This window comes from Pithys albifrons, chromosome 2 (assembly GCF_047495875.1).
Source record: "Pithys albifrons albifrons isolate INPA30051 chromosome 2, PitAlb_v1, whole genome shotgun sequence".
In the NCBI taxonomy this organism is placed as follows: Eukaryota; Metazoa; Chordata; class Aves; order Passeriformes; family Thamnophilidae; genus Pithys; species Pithys albifrons.
Genome location: NC_092459.1, coordinates 116,809,750 through 116,834,553, shown reverse-complemented (window position 1 = coordinate 116,834,553; position 24,804 = coordinate 116,809,750). Strand labels below are relative to the sequence as shown.

At 47.4% G+C, this 24,804-nt stretch overlaps 1 protein-coding gene across 5 annotated transcripts in view; it reads left to right on the top strand.

Annotated features, from left to right (window-relative positions):
• CCDC85A (coiled-coil domain containing 85A) overlaps positions 1-24,804 on the top strand; it is a 64,856-nt gene that overhangs the window by 18,031 nt on the left and 22,021 nt on the right. Inside the window, exon 3 of one of the 5 annotated variants that reach the window (XM_071548108.1) lies at positions 1,092-1,144. The exons of the other annotated variants lie outside the window; for them this stretch is intronic. Within the exon in view, the coding sequence (XP_071404209.1) occupies positions 1,092-1,123 (32 nt within the window). The 3' untranslated portion in view covers positions 1,124-1,144. Of the gene's footprint in view, positions 1-1,091; positions 1,145-24,804 lie in introns of those variants that run through there. 5 annotated transcript variants of the gene reach the window in all.

The following is a 24,804-nucleotide window of genomic DNA, read 5'->3' as shown; positions in this document are numbered from 1 at the left end:
ATTGTTTCTGTGACATTCGTGGGGAGAGGACGAAAATCAGCAGCTTTGGACCTGGGTACTTCAGCAAGAACATGTTTCTTCTACCCTTTATTTTTTATGTGCATGATTTTTGTGAAATTTGTAAATGTCCATACAGTAATTTAAGGGATTATTTAGAATAATCAGACACAGTGTTTAAGCACTGTCAAGAGCAAAAGATAGTGATAGCTGAGAAAGCCCAGTGAGCCATGTGGTAACCAACAATACTGAGTGTCTTCTAAAGGTCTTCATTTCTCCTCAAGGAGAATTATTCCAGAGTGTTTATGCCTGTAATACTAAACAGCTGTAATTTGATCAGTAGTGAGACAGTTCCTTCAAATGTTTGACCTCAAAACTCACTGGATGTCTTTCACTGCATCTCTTTAAGTGCCTGTGAGTTGTGACAATGTCCCTTGGTCAGCCCTTGCTGTGGAACAGGTACCTGTGACTTGGATTAGAAGAAAAATTACCCGTGCTTGTTCCAAAGGGTACAAGGCTGATTCATCACTCTGCAGCTGCCACTCTGCCAAGTGCAGACAGGGCTGGAGAGGAGCACTGATTGCTGACCCACAACCCCTCCTGGGTTCTGAGTCTGCTTTTGGTTTACAGTGAACAAATCCCTGTGATGCTCGAAATCCATCGGATGATTTCTGTGGTCTGCAAACATTAAGATGGATCTCTAAAAATAGTGTTGGGTTATGAGGAAGAGAAGGAAACTCTTCACTGCGGGCAGATGAACACACCAAGCACCAACATATCAATGCTGTGAGGTAGAACCAGAAAATTCACTCAGATCCAATGAGGTGTTGGAGCTCTTCACTCCTTGTTGGCACGTGACTCGCACTGGAAGGGGCTGCCCAGACAGAAGCAAGTGCTGGAGTGTCTGTGCTCATGCAGTGCTCTGAGGGGTCACTTGGCTCTCACTGTCCTTCCCCTTGTTTGCTTTTGAGTCCTTTGGGGAATTCTGTGTAACCTGAAGTTAAATTTTGAATTTTAGGTTTTTGTGGTGCCACTAAATCCATAAAGGAAACATGATAAGAAAACATTCCAACAATGTTTTTTTTCCTAACCAGCTCTCCAGCCACCAAAGGCTCTTCAGTCCTAATTGAACAGCAGAAGATATTGGAATCTGCCTCCTCTGTCAAAACCCTTTTGATTTCTTCCTGTTGTTGGATCTTGACACCTGGTCTGCACTCCTCTCCCTAATGCTGAATGCTACATTTCACCACTTACAACCAAGTATTTTTAATACCTAGGAGGACAAAAGCATTCTGAGCTTTTATTAAAATAAATCCTAATGCCAGCATGAAGCCATTGGGATTTGTGTATTTTACCTTCCCACGAATGGACTATAATGAGATTTTTCCACTTGTGAGTGTACTGGAACGTTGTATTCAACCTGACAGAAATGAATTACTGATTGTCTGACAGCATGGGAATGCCTGCTCTGTCTCCTGGAAGTGTGGATATCAGAGTTCTATCCTGTCAAGTCATTCCATCATCCCAGGTTTTTCAAGGATGTCTGGGATGGTGTTGGCTCTTCATACTGATCACAGAACTGCAGGTGCACCCAGCTGTAATTCCATGGAATACTGAAACGGTGCTTGGGAAAGCCCAGAAGGAGGTGTAGCACAACAGGATTGGCTTGTCCCTCATTCATGGTATCTCTACAGCAACCACAACTAAGCCCAGTGTGTTTATTGTACTTACATGACAATTCAAGGCTTATCAGCTGCCACTGGAACTGTGTCCTTCAGGCACTCCAGCCCAGGGGCAGTTTCCTGGCCAACATACCCCATTCCACCTCTCTTGCTTGATGGTGTTTTCATTTTATCTTATTTTTTAACTTACAAAACCAACAGCTGATTCCAATGTCAGTTTGGAAAATGGATATTTGAAGGATTAGTGAATTTTGAGTAAGAATTTCTGTTAGTGTTGAGAGCAAAGTACCTGTTGCATTTGTCACTGTGAAAAGATCTGTGGTTTAAATGTAGCAAACCTTGTCTGTGTCTGCTTTGTGCTTAGCAGAGGTGCTCTGGGCACAGGTATTTTTCAGCCAGTTGATGGTAGATATTAATCCTGCCTGTAAGACTTTTGGCTGTTCATTGTCCTTGTTGCAGGGGAAGGAGAATATTGCCTGTGAAGATGCCATCAGGTCACACTTGTTCTCAAATATAACACTTTACTGAAGTGCTTTTAATACCCCCCCCTTTTTGTTAGATTTTGATTCATTAGTCCTTGCAGTGCTGCTCAGAAACCCCTCATGATGCACAGGGAGCAAGAGGCTCTAGAAGCTCTTGGGAAAAGATCTGTAATGGAAGATGAAGTGACAGTAGATTTCCACTCCCTGGAATGAGAAAAATCTAGAGAGTGTGTTCTGTTTTCTGGGAAGTGCCGTTTCCCAGGGAACCAGGAACATTGTAATTCCAAGCCCCGAGCCTTGCAGGTCTGGGTTCTTCCCCCTCAGTGGAGTGCTCAGGTGCTCAGGGCTGGCTGTGTGGAGGTGTGAGATTTTGGGGACAGTCAGTTGGGTAAGACTTGGTTTGGTTTCATTGCAGGCATTTGCTAATTAATTAATGCCTGTTCCCACAGGATGGGAGAGCTGAGCTGAGCCTCCACAAATCCAAGAGGTGCTCCTCATGGCTCAGGTGGCTCCTGCACCCTCTGGAGTGGCACCACTGCAGTGGAATCACCGGATCTTGTATCCTCTTGTCTTGCTCTGGTTTTGTGCTTTGAAGTGTGTGTTGTGCAGAAAACTTATCCCTCCTCAGCACAAAGCCAAACTCTGAAAAAAGCAGGCATAGATCAGATCTGAAACCAGCACACTAAATGTGCAGTGATAACTGTTTTGTGTGTCTGATATGTTTAAACTGCTGAATTCAGGTACAGAGGGAAAGACTGAAAATCTGTTACATCTTGGTCATCAAACACATTTATGCATCTTCTGTTAACTGCCATTGCAGTGTGTCTCTTCTTTTGGACCAAACCCTTTGTGCTACCAAAGCTTATTTCTGAGTTTCAGTGAGTCCCGTGAGCTTCTGAAAGGTCCAGGGCAAGTCTGAGGTCTCAGAGGTGCCCGGAGGAGAGAAGGATGTCCCTGTTTTTCTTTGCTCACTTGGTTGCCGTAGAAAGCCATGGGAAGTCCTGTCCTCGCTCAGGTTTAACGGTGGAGTCTGAGCCTGGAGAGGCTTTGGGGCTGGTCTGGAGGGACTGAGGGCAGAGAGCAGCTCCGACCAGAGAGCTTAGGCTTTTCAGCTGCTCGGGGATTAACTCACAGCCCCTGGAGATCTCCTGTGTGCTGAGCGTGATAACATCAACGTGTGGGACATCGACTGACGTGCCTGAACACCCCTGGTGGTCAGAAAAAGCTCTTCGTGGAGGCGAGGCCTTGGGGTGTGTGTAGAGCTCTGGGTGTGCTGTGACCCTGAGTAAATGCCTGGGTACTGCCTGGGGCTTTTTATCAATCGTTCTGGAAACAACGTACCAACAACACAAACGTGTGGCCATCACCTGTGTGGGTAGAGCCCTGAGCTAAACAAATGACAAGACAAGATTAATCAGCCACCAGCTAAACCTTAAATGCAGGTTTCCTGAGTTTTTGCTGATGATTATTCCATTGCATCATGCCAGTTTTTAAACAGCTTTATTCCTACATTGGTCTGTTTTCAGTGTGGTGAAAGAACTGGGGCTGAAGTTACTCACATGCCTAGAAAACACCTTTGTGAACAATTAGCTGGATACAAACATTTTCAATGTGTTTCCTTTCAAAATCAACTTTTAAGGCAATGTTTCCTTCCTTCCTGAATTTCCTGAGCTGTGCAAACCAGGCCAGTGGGAACCAAAGCTATTTTTATTTCTCTTTTGTGTGTGTGCTGCAGTCGTAGTAGAAGCTGTTAATGTCCCTTTGCATTACAGGGGTGCTTACTCGTGTCCTTGCACAGAATTTCCAGTGAACCCACGCCCGGAGTGCTGGGATGGATTTACTAGAGGAAGCTTTAGTTCTCTGCCTTTTTTCACTGCTGTAGAATAGTGGTGGAGCTGGAGTTGGCTTGATCTGGGAAATGGAGATGCAGGTACAAATCAGATGAGGATTTCAGGCTGCTAACCGGGACAATTAAACGGAGGATTCATTTTCCAGCAGAATAAAATTCAAAAATGAGCATTCTTGAGCTTAAACCAATGAGAACCCTGCTTTGGCAGGGGGGCATCTGGCCCTCGGTGCCCATCAGTGCCTGTGCCAGGGAGGGCGGTGGTGCCGGGCAGATACAGATGTGGGCAGATGTGGGAGGCAGAGCGGGCGTTTGGGGCTTTAGAGACAAGTCAGAACCGGCGCTATTGTCATTATAAACCAGAGCAAACACCAGGCTGTGTGACCCGAGCATGATTCAGCAACCTGTTAGTGTTTTAATTATCGCCTTCCTAATGAGATTGCTCTGATTATTTGGCACTTGAAATAAGTGCCTCTCTTTAAGTTCTCCGGGCAGCAGCTTTTGGAACAGATTCATTGCTTTTCACTTTACAGGCATGTTGTCTTTCAGGCTGAAGTGCAGGAACATATGGTGCTACTTCTGAGGTAGCACTTGTCTAAATATCTGTGCTTGTAACATTTTCTACAGGGCCATTGAATTTTCTCCTATAAAAACACTCCTCATGTATTTAACTGATTTTACAGCTACGCTTTTGCCATTGTAAATTTTTAATGGATGTAGGTCAAGTAATTAACCTGAACCCCAAATAAGCAATGAACAGCAGATAATTAGAAATTCAAAGACACTGGTAAGAAATAAGTGATAACTGTATGAAAAAATAAAGTAGTTTATTAAAAGGCTTCCCAGGTATTTTGAAAGGCTCAAAACAGTAATTATATTTCTAAGCTGAAGTTTTGGGATATCACTGACAGTGAGTGGACATGGAATCCTGTAATGCAGTGCCCAGAGTGCTCCCAAGGTGGGTGGGTCCGTCCTGTTTGTGTTCAGGGGAGTGCACACAGTTCCCGGGCCGTGGAAGCTGCAGCCACGAGCTGTGTGAGTGTGAACAGCAGCACAGGCATCTGCACACAGCAGGGCAGGGGGTGTTTCTGAGGCTGCAGAGCTGTAACTGTCAGAGGGGCAGAGCAACTGGGATGTTATGTGTATTTCTGTCTACTCTGCTAGGCTGTTACCCAGCCTGAGAGATGATTGGTGAGAGGCTAATTGGCCTGTTAGAGAAACTGCTTTAGAAAGGTGGTCCTGCTGAACTTGCCAGGGTAGGGGGTGTGATGGGCATCACCCACGGGACCTGTCACTGCTCTGAGAAATGCTCCTGTGTGGGAACTTCCTGGACACTTGGCATGTTCCCCCTGAGTTCAGGAGCTTTTAGAAGCAGGGTGGGTTTAAGTGGGGGCTTAAAACATGAGCTGGGACTTGGCAGTGTATTGCAGGGGAGGAGCTCGGAGCTGTCCCGCTCCTGCTCTGCCCCGGGGCTGCCCAGAGCTCCCCAGGGCGGGCACAGAGGAGCAGCCAGGGCACAATTGCTGGAAGTGGAAAGGAAGGAGAAGGAGAGACTGAACAAGACCTCCTTTTTCCTCACTCCTGCCACGGGGTGCAGAAGCTGATTGGCATCTCTAGGGAAGCATCCCTGGGATGTGGATGTGATTCTTGTGGCTGCCTGAGAGCTGGCTGTTTGAGGTGAGGGTTTGGAGTCACACCCCTGTGAAGCACAGGCCATGGAGTGGGGCAGAAAACTGTTTGTTTGTGAAGGGCTTTGAGAAACAAAGGAGATGAGGTCAGACAGATTTAGAGTTATGTCTAGGAATGCATAAGCTGTGAACTGAAGGGCTTTGAAAAGAATGTCTGAGGAAGGGAAAATGTCATAATCTGGTTACCCAAAGTTGGATTATGTTGAATTTGCCCTGTTTTTGAACAGTATTCCTGCTTCCAGAAAATAGGGGTATGGGGGAGCAGAATTAGATTACAGGACAGCCAGAGCTCCAGCATTTCTAGATTTCAAATGTAGAAAATGCTGTAGGTCATGACTGCTGCCACATCTCTTCTCTGGGGGTGCCAGGGATGGAAGGGCTTTGTTATGGTCTGTCCTTTGTCAGTCAGTGACAGTTTCAGGTGTCCTGCCCACCCCACTCTCCTCTCAGGTGGAGAGAGGACACTTAGCCAGTGTCTGCCACTGTGGGGGAGCTGCTCCAGCTCCCGGGGCTGCTCAGCACTTTGGCTCCTGCAGCCCCTCTGAGCTCCCCATGGCCCGTGGTGTCTGCAGGGGCCTCCTGCACGTCTGGCTGGGGCTGGGGATGGAGACTGGACAGTCCTCAGGGCGACAGTGTGGAAATGGGAATTTCTCTTTGCATGCCCTCCCCTGCCCTGCCAGAGTGCTCTGTAAAGCAGGATTCTTCCCCTTGGTACTGGAAGGCAGAAATCTTTTGTTATGAAATATTTAATTTTTCAAGCAACTTTTGCCACAGCATCAGTCAATAGTCTGTGTTGGTTGAACTCTTCTGCTAAATCTGAGCTTTCCTCTTTGAAAAGGAGAAAGCAAAACATGTTTTCTACCCACTTTATACTGAATTAATGATTGTGAAAGTCATTACTGTGAGTCCTTTGGTTATTGTTGCTGCCGAAAAAGAAGTTGCTTTGGAAAATCACCTAGAAGTTTAATGTGAGATTAAAAGCTGCAGTGCTGGTTTCTCTGTCACTTCCCAGCTCTATGCTTAAGTGCTGAAGTGATGCCCTTGTCCCCTCTGAGCTTCTCTGTGTCTCCCTCGTTTAATTAGAAGAGTAACATTTTGTGATTTGGGGACTTGGCCTTTCAAAGGGCAGCACAAGAAGTGGGGTGGCTCAGGGAGTGTGGGGCCCACCCAGAGTTCACACTGTGCCAGGAAGTGTTAATTCAGTTTAGCTTTGGAAACTGTGCCCTGGGCTTTGCCAAAGAAATGTGTAGAAAAGTTACAGGTATTCCTGACCAGAATCCTTGGAAAGCAATCCTGGAATTCCTGTTGGTTCCCTCCCTGTGTGGCAGCTGTTGGAGTGACAGGGAGCGTCAGGTGAGTTCATGCCATGTGGGGGTCCTGCAGGTGCCTGTGCTTTGGGGCCTGAGAAAACCCCTCAGGTAACCTGCACGGGGGAAGAATCTGATGGTTCATTTGATGTGGCCAGATGTGGTAGCAGCTCATTTAGGGGCCACTTGTCTCATTGCAGTTCAAATGGAAAATGTTCCCTGAGCTGCACAAACAGGACTATCCATCTGCACACCTACCATCAGATCAGATTAATTAAAGCAGAGGCAGTGAATTAACTGCAGGTACAAAGGCTGCCATGCATTGCTTGATAATCATTTAATTATGTGTTACACACATAGCAGGCACCATATAACTAACATGTTAAACTAACCTTTTTTCATCAAACGGGAGTTTTTGGTTGGGTTTTTTTAGTTCAAACATTATCAAGGAACTTGGCTAAATAGCCTTGCAAAGGCAGAATGTTTGAAAGCTGTACTGAATAATTTGTAATGCTTAGTTTTAGCCTTAGGACTATTTCTAACTATAACCTTAAGTACCTTTGATCTCTCACTTTGTCTAAGTGATAATTCTGATAAATTTAACATGAATCAAAGGTACTGTGGGATTTCATTTAAGATACAGCCCCTCCCATCCACACTTTTCTACAAAACTCCATGTGGGACATGAAGCTCTTTTTGGGAAACTCCAACTCTGTTTCAGCTGGATAAGTCAGTCCAAGAGGGTACAGTGTGGTGATGCAGAGCTTATATTGTAGCTGTACAAATAAGTTCAATATTCACATATACAGGCTGTCTAAGATCCAACAACAGGAGAGAAAACAGAATTATTACAAGTGCTGCCAATCCATTGCTGTGCCGAGGGCAGGCAGTCAGACCTGCTGTCTGCAGTACATGAATACTGGGGAGGTCTGTGAGCCAGCCTTGCTGGGCACCAGCTCTGTGTGAGCAGCACTTGAGCTGTTCCCTCAGTCTGTGGTTCCACTGCTGGGGGTTGCAGTCCCTTTTTTGTTGCCTTCTGACACTGCTTTGGTGGCAGTGAGGGGCAGCAGGGTCTGCCTGCTGGGGGACACTGTGCACTGGGAACTGCTTTCCTTGAGGAAATGCAGGTTTGAGCCACTGGGACATTAAAAATCACAGTTACTGGGGGAACTTGGGTTTGCTTTGGAGCTTTCCTCTCTTGAGCCAAGATCTTGCCTGAAAAGAGCACAGACAGCTCTTTCCCCAAGTCCTTCTTTCCCACCAGAGTTAAGGTATGAAAGATCAGGGGGTATAGAGTGAGGGAAGCAGATGGGGCTGGGACACCACCTTGGCACAGCTACCCACTGGTAGCACATCCTTCAGAACATGGGCAGAGGAGAAAAGGACTGGTAAAGAACAGGCAGAGTGACTGGGCCATTGCTTAAATGGCTTTAATTTCATTTTTGGTGGGGAGAAGAAATGAGTTTGAATGATAAATTGGTCCTGCACAGTCTGATCCTCTCGTAGCAATATTGCCATTGATTTCTGGAGGAGCAGGATGTGGCCACCTTGCTGTGGCTGTGCTTTTCTCTTGGTGCACAGTAATTCACTGCCACTCCAGAAAAGCCCCAGCCCAAACAAAAAACACTCTATAAGTGAACAAACAAAATCTGCTTGACTGCATGGAGACAAACTGAACATTTTAATGTCTAATATGATTGCTGTGGAGCCAGGGAGGCTGAGGGAGACTCCTCAGTGCTGCTCCTCAGACTAAGTGTGCACTTGCTGAGTTGTTCTGCAGCCACAGTGGTTAATCCATTTTCTAAAGATCACAGATACATGAAACTGAGACTTTTTGATTTATTTTGAGCTCTGAGGAATATAATGTGCAAAGCCATTCAGGTTTTACTGGCTGGCCAGAGACTGCAGTCAGTTTAATGAGACACAGCTACATTTGCCATGATAAAGTGCTGCCTCGTGCATGAAATAGATGCTGTGGTCCCATGCTGGTGACTGATGATTTATTACCTTTAAAACTGTAGAACCAACATGCAGAATTAATTTTCAGTGGATTATTCATTGTTATACCCCCTGGAATCTTATATGATTGATAAACATAATTATAAAAAAGAAGCCAACTCAAAAATACTATGAGAGGTTTTTAAGTTGTGCATTTTACCAGAGCCCCCTTTTCCCCAGGAGATGTTTCACAGACTTAGTGCAGCACCAGTCTGTGCTGATGCTGATGGTTGTGGCTCCCTTTGTTCTGGTTGCTGATTACGTGACTGGTGTTACCCTTTCAGGCTCCCAGGACTGACTCCAGCCCGTGGCTCTGTGTTGGTGCCCGTGGCAGTGCTGGGGCTGGTCCCACCTGGCAGGGCCCTGCTGGCACCCCGGGCACTGGAGCCCAGCCAGGGAGAGGGAAATGCCCACACCAGAGCCTGCTCAGCCGGGGGGGTCAGCTCTCAGTCTCGTGTCTGCTTTGACCCTTCAACTTCTGGGCAGAAAAGCCAGGCCAGGCACAGGGTTGGTGCTGGGAAACTGGGAGAGGAATCCATCCAGAGGGAGATGGGGAGGGGTGTTGGAGGCAGCAAAGGATCAGGTGTGGTGTGGTGTGCTCTGTGGGGCACAGGCACCCCATGGCACAGAGTTTTGGGGGTTCAGCTGCTCCCAGCTAGACTTGGGTGACATATCTCGGGTCCAGGAGGTTTTAGTCATTGCCCTGTGGGGTGAGGGGAGGTGAGGGGTGACTTTGCTTCCTGAGAGGTTGTTTCATAACCCTCATTTTGCAGGCTCCTGGCAGGGCCAGAGCAACACAGGGGCTCAGCTGACACAAGCAGACTCAGTATTTGATTTAATCCTTTATTTATTTAAAAGGAAAGAAGCTGTACTTTGCAAGCAAGACTCTGCTCAGCACTTGTCAGCTGAGCAGGGTCAGTCTGGGCCATCACCTGGATTTTTACCCTCTGCAGAGAACAGGGTGTGTTAGTGCTGAAATCCCATCACCTTGGAGTCAGGCGTAAATACTGTGAGGGGAAAGCTTCAAATACGAAGCTGAGGTTCTTTGTACTTGTTCTTTGCAGTCCCCAAGGCCAAGAGCTTCCAAGCTCTTGTGCAGACATTGGTGGTGGGGTGTGCTGTTGGTCACTGCTCCGAGCACACCCAGCCCTGTGTCCCTGTCTGTTCTAGTCCTGAACCTGACTCATGTTCTCCCAGCACAGTGTTTATTACTGTTCTTACTACAACATTCATTCTATCACAGCCATCTCTTGGCTTACATCATCTCTTTGCCCCATGTCCCTGCCACTCTTTGGTGTTGTATTTTCAGAAGATAAAATAGATTTAATTATAAGCAGAAATACCTGCTGGGGATGGAAATGCTCCAGGACTATGTAAAGAAGAGATCATCCCATTCTGAGGAGAAACTCCTTTCTCTGACCTATTTTCTCTCTTGAAATGTTGTTTCTCTTATGTTCCCCTACACGTCTTCAGAAACTTCAGTGCTAAAGAATTTAAAAATATATAAGCCTTTTTTTTTTCCTTTCCTGGCTAGTAAAGTCAATAAATATCTGCAATGCCCCAAACTCTGAACAGCAGCAATGCCTGTGCCTTGGAGCTGCTCACAACTGCCATGTGTGTTACAGATCCCAAGCCCTGCAGTGCCCCAATTCAGGGAATATTTGGTTTGCTGAGAATCAGTCGAGGTTTTTCTCTGTACATCTCCCTGTTTTGTTATCTGTCACCTTGGATTTGTCAGAATGATCCATGTTTGGGCTCTCATCTTGTGTCTGGCTGGACTGTCAGATGAACAAGTGGAGATATGAGAGAGACAGTTCCCCTGAAGGGCTGTTGGCAGCTCAGTCTGCCCCATGGAAAGATTGCAGGACATGAGTGATGTTGGTGTTGTGGGAGACAAGGGTTTGTTTGCAGGGACTGTGCTCAGGGTAGGCACAGAACAGTGATTGCAAGTTACTGACTGCTGGAATGGGGAGCCAGCAAACTCCTGCCATGGAAAAAGCTTCTTGTATTAGAAAAACATGTCTTAGGTCAAAATTAGTTTTATTTTCTTCCCCAACAGCCAAACCTCTGTGGGCCCTTTGTAGTGCTCTGGAATGATCCTCAGGTGACCTGTCTGGGCATCACAGGACACACCTGGGCACATGTGGGACCTGTTCCTCTGGAACAGCCTTCCCAGAGCTGCTCTGCCTTATCATTCCAGGTGCTCATGGAATGAACTACCAGCACTGCTCAGCCTTGGCTTTGCCTTCAGCAGGAGAATATATTTTACTGCTTTATTTTGCAAATACTGCTCCAGTTTCTTGTCTCCATGGTGTACTCCTTGCTTTCCCTGCAACAGAAATAATAAACCCTTTCATTATTATTACTGTTAATTATTGTTATGAATAGCAGGGGGAAATTAGCATAATCCTGAATCTCATTGTAAGTTTAAAATAAAACAGAAGTCACAGTGAAGTTTGTTCCTATCCTCGAGACAGATCCTGTGATCAGTGCCAAAGTCTGGATGGGTGATGCTCAAACCCTCTCTGTTCCAGGAAGCCTGAGATGTGACAGATCAAACAGATGGCAGGTGGGGCTGAATTTTTGTATGATGCAGGAGAGATGCTGTGTGTTCCAGTACTGGGAAAAGTGGGAATTGACTCTCTGGATATTCAGCAAACACAAAGGGGTCCACGGGCCATGTGGGTGGGCAAAGGGGTAAGAAAGTCTTGGTCAAGAGCAGCATATGCATCAACAATGGAATATAAATGAATTACAGTTTGTAAAAGAAAAGCCAGAAGTGTTGGCAGTGAGGATAAAACTTTGGAGTGGGACCTCTGAAGGACTAACAGCATGGGCTGGCTGCCTGTGAGAGCAGGGGAGGGGTTCCCTGCAGCTGTGTTGGATCATGGGGAGTGCTGTATTTCCTAAAGCCACAGGTACCATTCCAGCCCCTGGCTCTGGAAATGCAGAGCACCTGAGCTTTGCTGTGGGCTCTTCACTAAAGCTTGACCAGGTTCTCCCTGATGCACTTGAGGTGCATCCTCTCATTCCAAGGCAGAATTTGGATGGGATGCCTCCCTGAGGATACACCACACTCCATAGCACATGCCCTCTTTGCACTCCTGCTTCCATTCAGCTCTCCCTGCCTGAATGACAGAGGAGTGGCAGGAATGTGGTAAAAAGGAATAAATGTCTGTTTTGTGTTGGAAATCCCAAACTAATTTGGACCAACTCCACAAAGTGTGAAGTCATATTCCCTCTGCACCCACTGAGGCCGGCACACACTGAGGTGGAAGTTTTGGTGTTTATCCAGAGGGAACAAAGAAATAAAGCTCTTGTGCATGAGGAGCCCCCAGATGTTTGCCCAGTGAATAAGGCAGTTGATTTGATGGAGTTGTTCTGAGGGGTTTTTTGTGCACATCCTTTTCCTTGGAGACACCAGACCGGAATCCTGTCCCAGAGCTGAGGTGCTGTGGTGAGCAGTGTCAGCAGGAACGAGAGCAGTGCCTGAAGGGCAGAGGGACAGTTTCTAGGCAGTGTTTCTTACACTTAATGCAAGGAGTGCTTAAAGCAGTAAGCAGGCTTGGTGTCAGGTTCTGAAGGTGGTGTACCAGAGCCAAGAGAAGGGGAGGAAGCACCAGGATGTGCTGAGGGGTTTTTGGCTGCATGAGGACACAAAAAGGAGCTGTTGGGAAGGTAAAACAGAACTGCAGGACAGCAGAGCTCTGACTGCTCTCAGGGCTGCCCTGAGCTGTGCTGAGTGTGCAGGGGCAGAGCCGGGCAGGTCAGTGCCCTGCAGAGCCCCAGGGCTCGCTCCAGGAGGGTGCTGTGGCTGCAGTGCCACTGCTCAGTGCCACAGCCTGCCCTGGGCTCTGGGGATGCTCTGCAGGGCATGGCACAAGGGACACATCAGCAGGGAAGTGTCTGGGAATATGCTGCAGTGCAAGTAGTCTCGGTGCTGACACTATTTTTGGAATCTCTTCCCTTGCCTCGGCAGTATCTTGATGAAATCAAGTGAGACTGAATAGGTTTAAGGTTTTGAAGTGGAGAGGGAATGATGCTGCTGCTTCTCTTGAGGCCAGCTCTCTTCTCACAGCCATTTCTTCCCTTCTTTCCCCCATAAGAGGAGGGTCTGACTGCAGGAGCTGGTTTAATCTGATTTAATAACAGCTGGAGAACAGGGATTTTGGGTTTAGTTATTTGTACATCTTAATACATCTTGCTGTTTCCACTTTTTCCTTTTTCTTCCTGAAAGAGTTTTAACAAATACAAAACCCCTGTGATGGGGAGGGAAGAAAATGATCCCTGACTACAGAGGTGTGAAAATGAAACCACTCCTTTCTTTTTGCTTTTCTTTTACTAGAGAAGGCCCTGGTGAACGTGGCTCCCTGTGAGCAGCGTCCTACAGGGACTGGGAATCTGTTTGTGTGGGGCATCCACATCACCACCCAGCAGTGTAAGATTGGAAGGGACAGGGGCCAGACCCAGAGCTAATTAAGGGTGGCACAATGCAAAGCACTTCTGCCTCATGGACAGTTTGGCTTCCATTTTCAGGTCTTCAAGGCATTTCAAACAGGACATCAAATAACGTCAGTTCTCCCAAAAGCTGCAAAGATTTGGACAGGGGCCATCCCAGTGATGCATAAGTTTTATTTTTACATCTTCCTTCCATACCCTGACTTTACTGCTTAATAAAACAGTCCATTTTACCTGGGGACCTGAGCCAGTATATTTTATGTAATTCATGCTACAGACTTGGCCAAGGCTGTGCTGTACACTGTGGATCTGGTTACCAGGTGCAGCAGAGCTGCAGAGGAACTAAACTGTGGATGGAGTTCTCTGGGCCTGCCCATGTGGCTCTGGGGTTCCAAGCTGGGGAGATCAAGCTCCATACCACACTTCAGCAGGGCTTTTATTTAGAAATAAGCAGCTCAGCCAGGATCTTTTTATCCTGGTGTGGAATTCTGGCTTGATGGTTTTGTCATGGATGGTCTGTGTCCAGGCCCTTGCTGAGGCCCTGCAGGAGCTGCAGGCAAAGGTGCAGCAGCAACAGCCTGTATTCCACTGGCAGAGGGATTTTTATCAGCTGTTGTTTTATTGTGCTTACATGTGAACACCAGTAATGCCCACTGTTGTTACTTGAAGGCTTAACACTACAGCTTAGCAAAAGATGGCAGATTGTTCAGTATTTCCTGGGAATGACAAAGGGAAATGTCCTGAGGAGGCATCAGCCCTGGGTTAAAATGCTGCTCCTCACCTGGAGCCAGGCAGAGTGTGCCATCCAGGGATCTGAGTGTGCTCCGTGTGCTGCTGTTGTATTTGGGACACTGCAGTCTATATTTAACTCTGTTACCCCTGGTGAAAAGCCTCACATTTTGCCTGTTAATTTTCCTTAGTTTGCTCCCAGCTCATGCCACTTGTCACTGCTTTCTGCCTCGGGACAGCTCCTGCCATGTGTCTGTAGGTTCCTGAACAAGAAGAACAAAAAGGACTTTCAGGCAAGTGATGAGATTAAATTGACACAGTGCAGGATTGGAACTGAAGATGTGAGACTTGTAATGCCCTTTTAGCAGCCAAGAACCACTGCCTTGAAACAGTGGCTGGGACATGAAAAGAGTGACATTTAGAAGGGAGCAAAGGGAGCACCTCACATTCCCCACCGAGGTGTGAGCGAGATGAGGAACAAAAGTCCAGGTAAAGCAGTCACTGAGCAAAGGTTTCCCCAGAGCAGGTCTCATATTTGTCCTTTTGTCACTTTGTCAGCAAAAGATTCAGATGTCTTTGGGAGCAAAAACACACTATGGATGGGGATTGCTCAGTAAATGAGTCATACCTGGGAAAACAAACATCTCAGGGTGCTTTCCATAGTAAAACAAACTCATTTGAGATCAGCTTACTTGAGTATCATAAATTAGCCCAATTCCACTTGAATTTGATATAAGTCATTGTATGGAGTCAACCTAAATGTGTGGGAGTGTATTCTGGACAAGCTTCGTTGTTCATAATGGGTGAAGCTCTGGTCATCTTCTGGGGGACAAGAAGAAGAGTTGATTGCTGAGACAACTGGAAAAGACTTTTTAATCTCTGAGGAGAGGCAAGGAAAAAAGTGAAAAGAAATGAACAGTGAGTAACTGCAGAAGTTGAGCTGTGCCCTTGGGGCTGTGTTTAGCCTTTAGTGCTGAAACTTCATTTCATAGCTGAGCCCCACCCCAGCCATTGTTTGCATTGCTCCATTTCAAGGGATGACTTGAGGGCACAGAGATGTGGATTTTTGGAAGGGATCCCCCTGTGAAGAGCCTGCCTGCCTTTGCATCCCAGATGCAGCTGCTGTGCCTGGGCTGGCTTGCAGTGGCACTGAGCCTGCCCTGAGGATGCTGAGAGCTTGGAGCCTGAGCAGCAAAGCCTGTTAGTGCCACTGGATGGCTGTAACTCAGGGACCTTGCAGGCAGGGACTTTGTTGAGGCTGCATGTGCAGAAATAGCACCACACTGAATGCTAAAGGTACTCATAGAGTTGTCCAGGAGCAGTCAGAGAGGGAATGGGGATGAAACAGGAGAGGAGCCCTCCAGGGGGGTGTGCAAATGGGAGCAAAGGCATTACTTAGGACAGACTCAGCAGGTTCAAGCAGCAAAGAAGCCACAGGACCAAAAGGGAGGAGGTGCCTTGTCTACAGCCCTGTCTATTTTCACAAAAGGCCGTTCTTTTTTGGGCTTCTGACTGGCTCCAGGTGGCAGAAGGTCTGAACATCAGCAGGGTGTTGTGTCACCATCAGGAGTCATAAGGTGTGGGGACTCCAAGTACATCCCCTGTGCCCTCTGGGACCATGGCCCTCTTTTCTGGTGCCATCTGGAGTTATCTGGGGCAGGCCTGAAGAGCAGCACCTGAATCAGCTCAAGAGCAGAGGAGGCCCAGTTGGTTTGTCCTCTGTGCTCCTGCAGAGATGTTTTCCCTGGGCCCTGCCTGCTGCAGCAACCCCCACACGTGACTTGGAGGGCAGTGTTGCCCTTCCCACAAAGACTGTGTGCACTAAAAACACAGTGAGGGCAAAAGGGATGCCAGGACTGCTGCACCAGCAGCTCCAGAGGTCACTGTGGTGCTCAGGACATTGCTCAGAGATGTTCATATTTTTCTCTATGCTCTGCGTACACAGCTAAGCAAAATATTCCCCTTCCTTTCTCACAATTTCACCCACTTGTCTTCCACACCCCTGGCTGGTTACCAGCTCCAGTTTGTTTTATTTACCTTAAAGGGAATAGATTTAAATGAAAAATTAAATTGGAAGGGACTAAGTAAATGTTTTTGCCGTGCAGTTTCCTGCAGGGCACGGGTTTGGGTCATTTGGAGGAATGTGAGTTCTGGAGCAGGAGCAGGTGAAGGGTGGGTGGGTGTTGGCTCTCATTTGTCATTTGCTGCAAGTGTAATAAACCCCAGATAATGGGTGAGGTTGTTACTGCCCCCAGGTTGATAAAGTCTGCATGGAAAGAGCTTTTCAATCCTTTTAAATTACAGAACTGCCAAATTACAAACAAACTCCGTGGAACAGCAGGAGTTCTTATGGCTTTTATCTCTTTGATTGTGCTGTGCTCAATATCCTGCCTTTTATTAAAGCACCCGAGGGATGGGCAGTGAGAGCCCACGAGGCACCTCTGGCTGTTCAGGCTCTGCTCATCTCTCAGTTATTTGACTTTTGCCTTCCCTGAAAGTGGTGCCTCTCACCTGGAAGTGATGTCAGACACACACACCTGCAGGGACGTGGGCTGGGACTCTCTCTGGCCCCTTTGCTGTCCTTTGAGGAATGTGGTGAAATCCATCAGTGTGGCAGGAGAAGCTGTTCCCTGTTTCCTGCCTGTCAGCTCATGGCTGAGATAACCTGCCTGAGTGAGTGAGTGCAGAGCTGAGCAGTGCTCTGGCAGGGATTCTGGGTCACGGGGGGGGGGAGTATTTTATTTCATTTTACTTCTCATGATACGAATTTAGAAACTCATTAAAGCTTTGTCCTCCTGGATTAGACATACTTAAAACCAACTGCAGGATTTTCTCTGAAGGATATGGTAGAATTTGTTGACAAGATTAAGGACAGGCAAACGGTGTCATCAAAGTCAGTGAGGAGCTTCACTGCTAAAGGGCTGTGGGTCTGGCCTTCAGAATTTTGGGGGGAAAAAGGAAAAAAGCTTATTTTACTTGTTTGGCAAGTTATAATTCATTGCTACTTCCTAATAGGAACTATGGGCATTGATTTCCCACGGATTTATGTGTGGTGGTTGAAAGCAGTGACTTTACAAATGGCTGTTCTGCTGCCATTAAGCAAATGGTTGTTATTAGCAGGTACTTTTTTAAGGTTAATTTTGTTTAAGCATTTTTTTAATCCAAATACCTGTAAAATTGCAAAATGGGGGAAAAAATTCATATCTAGCTCAGATTGCTGAGAAATCTTTGGAAAATTGGTTTAGAAAGCATTTTTAAAAGATGGACACAGCTCTACAGTGTTGACTGTGTAATTCTAAATACAATTCTAAATCCTATTAGTTCTAAATACAGTTTCATGAAAAGGAGGGGAAGCTCAGGGAGAAATACAACTGCATGGGATAGATGGGGCTCTGAAATACAGAAACATTCTGCATTGGACTTCCTTGCCCTGAATTTTTAATCTTCCCTCAAGTAACAGCTCTCTCTTCAGCAGTTTCCTTTTAGAGCAAGCCCTTAGCCCAGGGAGTGTGAGGATGATCCTCTCCAAGCCCTGTCTCTGGAGGTTTCCCCCTCCACCATTGCAGCACTGCCTCTCAGGTGAGCTCTGCTGCCCTGCAGGAAAGTTTGGCTTTCCCTGGCCTGCACTTTGGGCTCTGGGATTGGCACCCCAGGAACTGAACCAGCAGGTGCCTCCCTGCATTTTAAGGGTCCCTCATTCACCTGCAGAAGTTGTTTTAGTTACAGTTGATTTTAGGGTCTTACAGCAGTTCTCTTTGCCTTGAGGCCAAGGAGGTCCTGCTAGTTCTGCCCTTGCAGGAGCTGGAGGAGCTCAGGGGCTGCTTTTCTCAGAACCACCTCTGTCATTAACCCACATGTGCTGGGATCCTCTGAGGATGAGATTGGATGGGAGATACTCCTGCCATAAACTGGATTTCTTGAGGCTCTGGGCTTTGTCCTGGGAGCTGCCCCTGTGTACTCCTGATTCCAGCTTGGAGTGTGTGTTCAGTTCTGTTGCAGACTCTGTGAGAGTGAAAATGATTCCTCGCAAGGACTTGGCTGTTCACTACACTCCCAGTTAAGGGGTTTGAAACATGTATGTGATGCTATTTTTGGGAAGCTTATTGTTTATTTAAGGTCCCTATTAATACCTTCTTAATTATTCATCTCACTGCAATTTTCCATGTTGCTGCCACAGGACACGGATCCCTGTTCCCTGAGAAATGTGGTGCTGTATGTGTGGAGCTGCAGGGCTGAGGCTCAGTCACTTCCCATCAGATCTGCACTGAGCAATCTGGGATTCAAGGACAGGAACAGTCCTGGGCTCCATTAACTCTCCTCTTCCTTCTTTGGGCTTTCCCAGCCTGGTGTGGCTTTGGTGGGAAGTACCTGCAGAATGTGACCTGGTGTAAACTCAGCTTCAGGTTTTATGGCTCATTTTGTTCCAGGCAGGTTTTGCATCTCTGTACAATTAAGAGTTTTTAGAAGTCTCGAGTCTTCCCCTGACTCCTCTGGCATCAAGGGAGGCTTTTCCTCGGCTTGAACAGGAACGAGTTGGCTCTGGAGGAGAGAAAGGGAGAGCTGGAGAGGTCCTGTGATTTTCTGACACAGACACCAGAGGGAGAATAAAGAATATTTTTAGGGAAAATTCCTTCTCTCTACACCTGCTTGCATTGATTAATTCAAGTAAACAAATGAGGGCCCAATTTTCACTCCCATTAATTACCTCATCCATGCAGTTTCCCACCGTGGCTCTTTAGCACAAGGGCTGGCTCATTACAGAAAATGGATGTCATGATCGTTCATGTCATAATGTTCATCACAGCTGTGACACCACCAGAACCAGGAGCCTCTGAAAGAAAATGCCACCAGGGAGTGAATAATCTTGGAAATGAACTCAGTGACCAGACATTTTCTCTCTGGAGGTGTGAGAGCTTCAGGGATAATTAGGGGCAATTCCCACTTTGAAAGGAGCGTTTGGGAGGGTTTGACTTGATGCTGCTGTAACCAAACAGGCCTGGTAGGGGGGACACCTGGGGACATCACTGAAAACACCCGTGGAAAGCACAAGCACATCAGAGGGTGGGGTTATGGCCCAGCACAGCCTCCTCTTGTGCTGGATTGGTCTGGAGAAACAGCACCACAATTAAGCCTTCAGAGTGAAAAGGCCTGAAAAGGAGGTCTGGAAAATGGACTTGTTTTACTCTTTTGAAACTTGCCCTCTGACTTTTCCTTGTAACAGGATCTGACTTCATAGGAATGTTATTTTTGTGGGTTTTTTTATTATTTAAAAATTTTGTTTTGCTTAAATAAATCATAATCTTAACCCTTCCTTCCCATGGCCTTCCTCTGGCAGCCTTTTCCAAAGCATATTCCCTTCTCTGGGTTCTCCAGCTGCAAAAATATACAACGTGAATGTCTCCCCCAGGGGCAAGCGATGCTTCTGAGTGTGAGGTTTAGCACTGTGCATATTTATCCAGCTGATAAACATGTCAGATGTAGGAGATGTGTTTGACAGGAAGAAGGAGCAGCACTCTGAGCACAGGGAGGCAAATGTCCACTCTCCCTGCTTTCGGGGGCTCTCAGGTGTTTTTGTTGGCACATCTCTCTGTTCCTGTTAACAGAAGTGTTGATGGATGAGATGGAGATCTAAGGGAGTTGCAGTGTAAGGAAAGTACTTATTTATTAATTCTCAGCCTCAGAAATTGTCAGGCAAGGAGAGGACTGAGGCTGGGATGAAATCTGAAGGCTTTGTTGTGGTCCTCAGTGAGAATTTCTTCAAGTGAATCCAGAGTAAAAGCTGAGAGGACACTTAGGAGTTGCTAATTGCTTGTCTTCGTGAGGAGAGAAATCACACTGAAAATTGCCCATGCACCGCTTGTTCTAATGCAATGAGCAAAACTAATACCAAATAATTTTACTGGGGGAAGGAGTAAGTAAGCTGTGCCTGAGGGTGACACAGGTTCTGCTGAGTCCTGCTGATGTGCTGCTCCCTCCCGAGAGCTGCTCCTCCTCCAGCCCCCCCCTGCCACCCACACGTGCCCAGGTGAGCCTACACGAGTGGTGTGAGGATTGGTAGAGGTGACACAAACAGAGCTTTCCTGCAGTCCTTCCACAGAGGAGCTTTAGCAGATGAGTGACAGATGTGAAACTAGAAAGAGGACTTGTAAAATATGGATGTTTGCAGTAACAACATCCCGAATTTCCCTTATGCCTGATTAACTTTACGGTGTGGTTCCCAGGGCCAGAAGGCCTAGTCATGCTGTGAAGTGTGTGTGGGACATGGAATTTCCTCAGATACAATCCCCACCAAGCAGCAAATGATAGTCACAAAGACATTGCCCCAGATTATCAGCACTTTAGGAAAACTTTTGGTTTCCATTTCATTTTCCAAACCAGAATCCAAAGGAGAAATATCTTTTTCCCTGTAAAGACATTAACGGGACTCAGCAGGTTTGATTGAGTGTTCTTATACCATGGAGATGAAAGACTATGTAAATAGGCTAAGGATGGGCTGAACTTTGGTGGGAAAAGCATCTGGTGCCTTCAGAAGCATTTTTACATCCTGCATTAGTGTCAGGTCAGTGTGTTGAATTTTGAACAGTGCTGTGTCTCTGATTAAGGACTAGGAAAAGGATTGGGATCTCAAAGCAGTTTGTGTCTGTGCTGAGGTGTCCTGTTCCTGGAAGATACCTGAGATAGGGAGGATCAGGTGGCCTGGGGATTATCACCTGAGACAGCTGTTGTTGCTGTTTGGGACTAGACAAGAGTAGAGTCATGACAGCTTGCAACAAAAACCTGTTTATTGGATTTGTTTTATGGCTCTGAAATGGCCTTTGCTGGCAGCTGAGGAAAGAAACAGGTCTGGTGGCCCCAGCAGTGGGTATTTCCTTGGCTTTGACAAGGGCAAGGAGGGCAAAGCAAGAATTGACATTGCGTAGTGAGATTTGCTGAAACAACATTGGCTCTTGACAATGTTTAATGCGTCCAGTGGGAAGTTCTTGGTGCTCAAGGGACTGTAGACTTTCTTGGAGGTAATGGAAGACCAGGAAAAAAACAGCCTCTTTACATGGAATTCTTTACCACCACATAAGAAACACTGTGTTAATGTTAAGAATAAGGCAGTAAAGATAAGGTGCTTTTCTGAAAATAAGTGTGCTGATTATTACTCACTTCCTCTGATTTTGCTTTCCCAAACAGGTCTGCATTCCTTGGACTTCCATAGTAGGAGATTGTCTCACTTGTTAGTTCAAGCTGGGGTCAAGCTTCCTTCCCTGATTCTGCTTCCTTCTCTTTCTCTTTTCCCTCCTGAAAGCTTCAGATCCAGGTGTGGGTCCATCCCAGAACCCTTTTGTAACCCGGAGATCCAATCCTTTTCCGAGCTAACCTTTACTCTCAGATTCTGAGTCACAGCAGGGATTTAATGCCTGTTCGTGCCTAACACAAGGGTCAGGATTTTATCCAGCTCTCCCGTGTCCTTGCTGAGGGCAGCAATCACCGGGCAGACCTGGCAGCTGACACAGCTTCAGCATCCTTGGCTCATTAACTGAAGGAAGGACTTGATTAAGCCCCGGAAAGCCGCGGCCTCGCAGCCAGCCCAGCCCCTACAGTGAGCACAGCAGCGCTTTGCCCGCTGCCCTGCCCGGTGTGAATCACCCGTGCTGACTGCGGGGCCGGCTCGGGCCGTCACCCGGCAAATGTCTCAACAGAACCCGCCCCGCTGTGCCAGCTGCTCTGCCAGCATTCCCTGGGCACAGAGGGAAGGGCACACCTGGGAATGTCGGGAGTGAAAACTCCCTCCTGCCTTCCAGCCTAGGACGTGGGTTACAGTTGTGTTAAATGCCTTTTTTTTTCATTCTGCTTATTTGTAACAGTGGGGCAAAAAAAGGCACAAACCCCAAACCAGCACTGGAGGGTGAGTGCTCAAGCAAAGGTTATTCCAGCTGCCCCAGGAAACGCTGTTTCCCTTGGAAAGAGCAGGATGGGCATGGAGGTGTGGAGCGTGAACGTGGGAATGTCCCGAGGGATGGCAGCAAGGGAAGAGGGTGGGTTGTAACTGCTTGGCAGGCTTCACAAAGCCCACAGAATACAGAACCATCCTGCGGTGATTTATTACTACTCATCATGCCCCAAGCCACATGAAAAATCTTACTCATAAACTCAATTTTGGTCCAGCTGTTTTTTTGCCAAATTTTTCTGCAGAGGAAAAAGCCCACAGACTTCTTTTGACCATATCCACTTCCAGCAGCGAAGAGGAAACCAGGCATTCCTGGAATTATTATCAGGATGCCTTTGTCTCTGCAGGGCAGGAAGCCAGGCTGCATTGTTTCAATAGCGTTCTTCTAGGCTTAAACCTCCCGGGCTGTCTGTATGTCTCAATTTGCGCCAGAAATGTGGGGATGCTGTGCATTTTGTTACAGCAGCTGCCCTGGCAGCTCATTTATACACTGATTTTACCTTCCTTGCCCTCAGCACTGTGTCTGAGCTCATCCCCATGTAATGAAATAGCAGGAGGGCTGGTGTGGTTGTGTGTTTAACGTGACTTGCTGTGGTCATACTTGCTGTGGTGACTTGCTTGTGTAATATAATCTGATTTGTGTAACTTGCAGTTTTCCTTCAGTTTGTAGTTACAGTCACGTCTGTTTTACTGCCCAGAACTCTGGGAATAATTCTTTTTGTCTTCATTCTAGAAAGCCTCAGGAGATACAGTTCTACTTTGCAGCTGCTGGGAGAGTAAAATGCCAGTGTTTTTTGTTTTTCTAGAATTTATAACATTTCAGGTTCATTATTAGTGCTAATCAGACATGGTAACTGTGACTGCACTGTGCCACCTGCTCAGGAGTGCTCAGATCTGCTTCTTTGCCTGCTGCAGGGGCACAGTTTCTGTTCTTGTGATCCCATACCAGCAGCTTTCCCGAGGCCAGAGTGAGAACTCGAGGGCAGTAGGGAAGCGAAAGGCTCTGCCCTCCTATTGTGTCCACACAAACTGCACTCCTGAGTTGTGAGTGTGGCTCATTTCTCTGCATGTTCTGTGTGGCCCAAGAGGGCCTTGCTGCTGACCAGGACAGAAGCTGCCCCTGGGAGGGCTCAGCCCCTCTCGGAGCAGGGGCAGGCTCGGTCCCCAGGGGCAGGATGAGTCAGGGATGGCTCTGCACAAACCTCAGCGTGAAGGACACGCAGCCTCCAACAAACAGCCTCGGTGACCAAAGGCCCCCCGCGGTTATTTGTGTGTCTGCGAGAGGAAATGCGTGAATTGCTCTGCCATTAGCGAAGGGAGCAGGAAATACGCGGGGAGACCTTGCGTGGGGTGTTTGTTGTGTTCTGATGGAGCAGATAAGCGGCTGGGAGAGCTCTCAGGCCTGAGCGCTGTCGGGCTGTCAGAGGCCCTTGAACACAGCCCTGTATCCCTGAAAACGGGCACAGGGCATTGAAACACTTGAGGAATTATTGCAGGTGCTCCCTTACCATTTCCAGGTTCTAGAGGACTCCCTGCATTTGGCTGATTCCATCCCTGCTGGATTCAGTGGTGCTTCAAACGTACCAGGACGAGGCACAGGGCAGCCAACAGCAGTGGCGTCCTTCCCTGCATTTGAGGCAGAGGGAGACCTGTGGATTCAGGAATGGCCATGTGGACAATGTTGGCCACAGGGATGGACAGACCATTCCATGGAAGGCAACTCCCTTTAGCTGGGGAGTTATTTGAGTCTTTCTCCTAATGTTTTGGAAGTGTGGTACAGTGAAAGCATTTAATTAACCTCTTTGATTAGGAAGGTGTTCCCATCATATTAAATCCACATCTGCTGTCCTGAGGTCCTCTGGGATCTGGAGAAGTGTTTGGTGCTGATCACTCAAAGTGCTGCCCTGGGGAATCTCAGCTGGTTTGCCACACAGATATTGCAGATCCTGCACCAGCAGGAAGGCAAAGGGAGCACGAGGGGCTCAGCCACCATTTACCATGTCTGGGAGGTAAATCATTGTAAGTCATTAATTCAATAGATTTACAGCAGCTAAATCTGTCTGCTGCAGCCCTTCAATAATACATATATGCTGTGTTTTGTTATCTGGGTTTGAGATGACTTTTGAATTATCAGTGTCTTAATCAGCATCAGGTTAACATATCAGCAGTGTGCTTTGGGTGCAGTGAGGTAACTGAGAAACCAGGAAACTGTGTGAGTGCTGCTTGTGGCCTCCTCTGGAGCCCTGACAAACACAGGTGCCCAGGTTTGGTGCCTCTCCCAGGTGCTGTTCTGGATCAGTGAATGACATGGGTCTGTGTGTTCTTACTCAGGCAGCCACAGCTTTGAGCAGCTCCAAGGCCCAGCAGCGTGGGCTGGAGCCCTGGAAAGCTCAGGGATCGCAGGAAAGGGAAGGGGGCAGAGGAAAAGGTGGGGCTGGGGTGGAGAGGAGCGAGTGTGTCACTGTGTGAGCAGGGATATGTGCAGAGCTGCCCAAACCCCAGCCCTGGGATTTGGGGGAGGAAATTCTCCCACTTCTTTCCAGAGTTCAGGAGTGAACTGCTGACCTGCTCAGCAGCTTTTCCTGCTCCCCTGAGGCAGCAGAGTCTCTCAGATGGAGCTGACTCAGCCCGTGTCTCCTTGGGTTATTACTATGGGACACTTTTCCTGGGAGGCCGCAGTG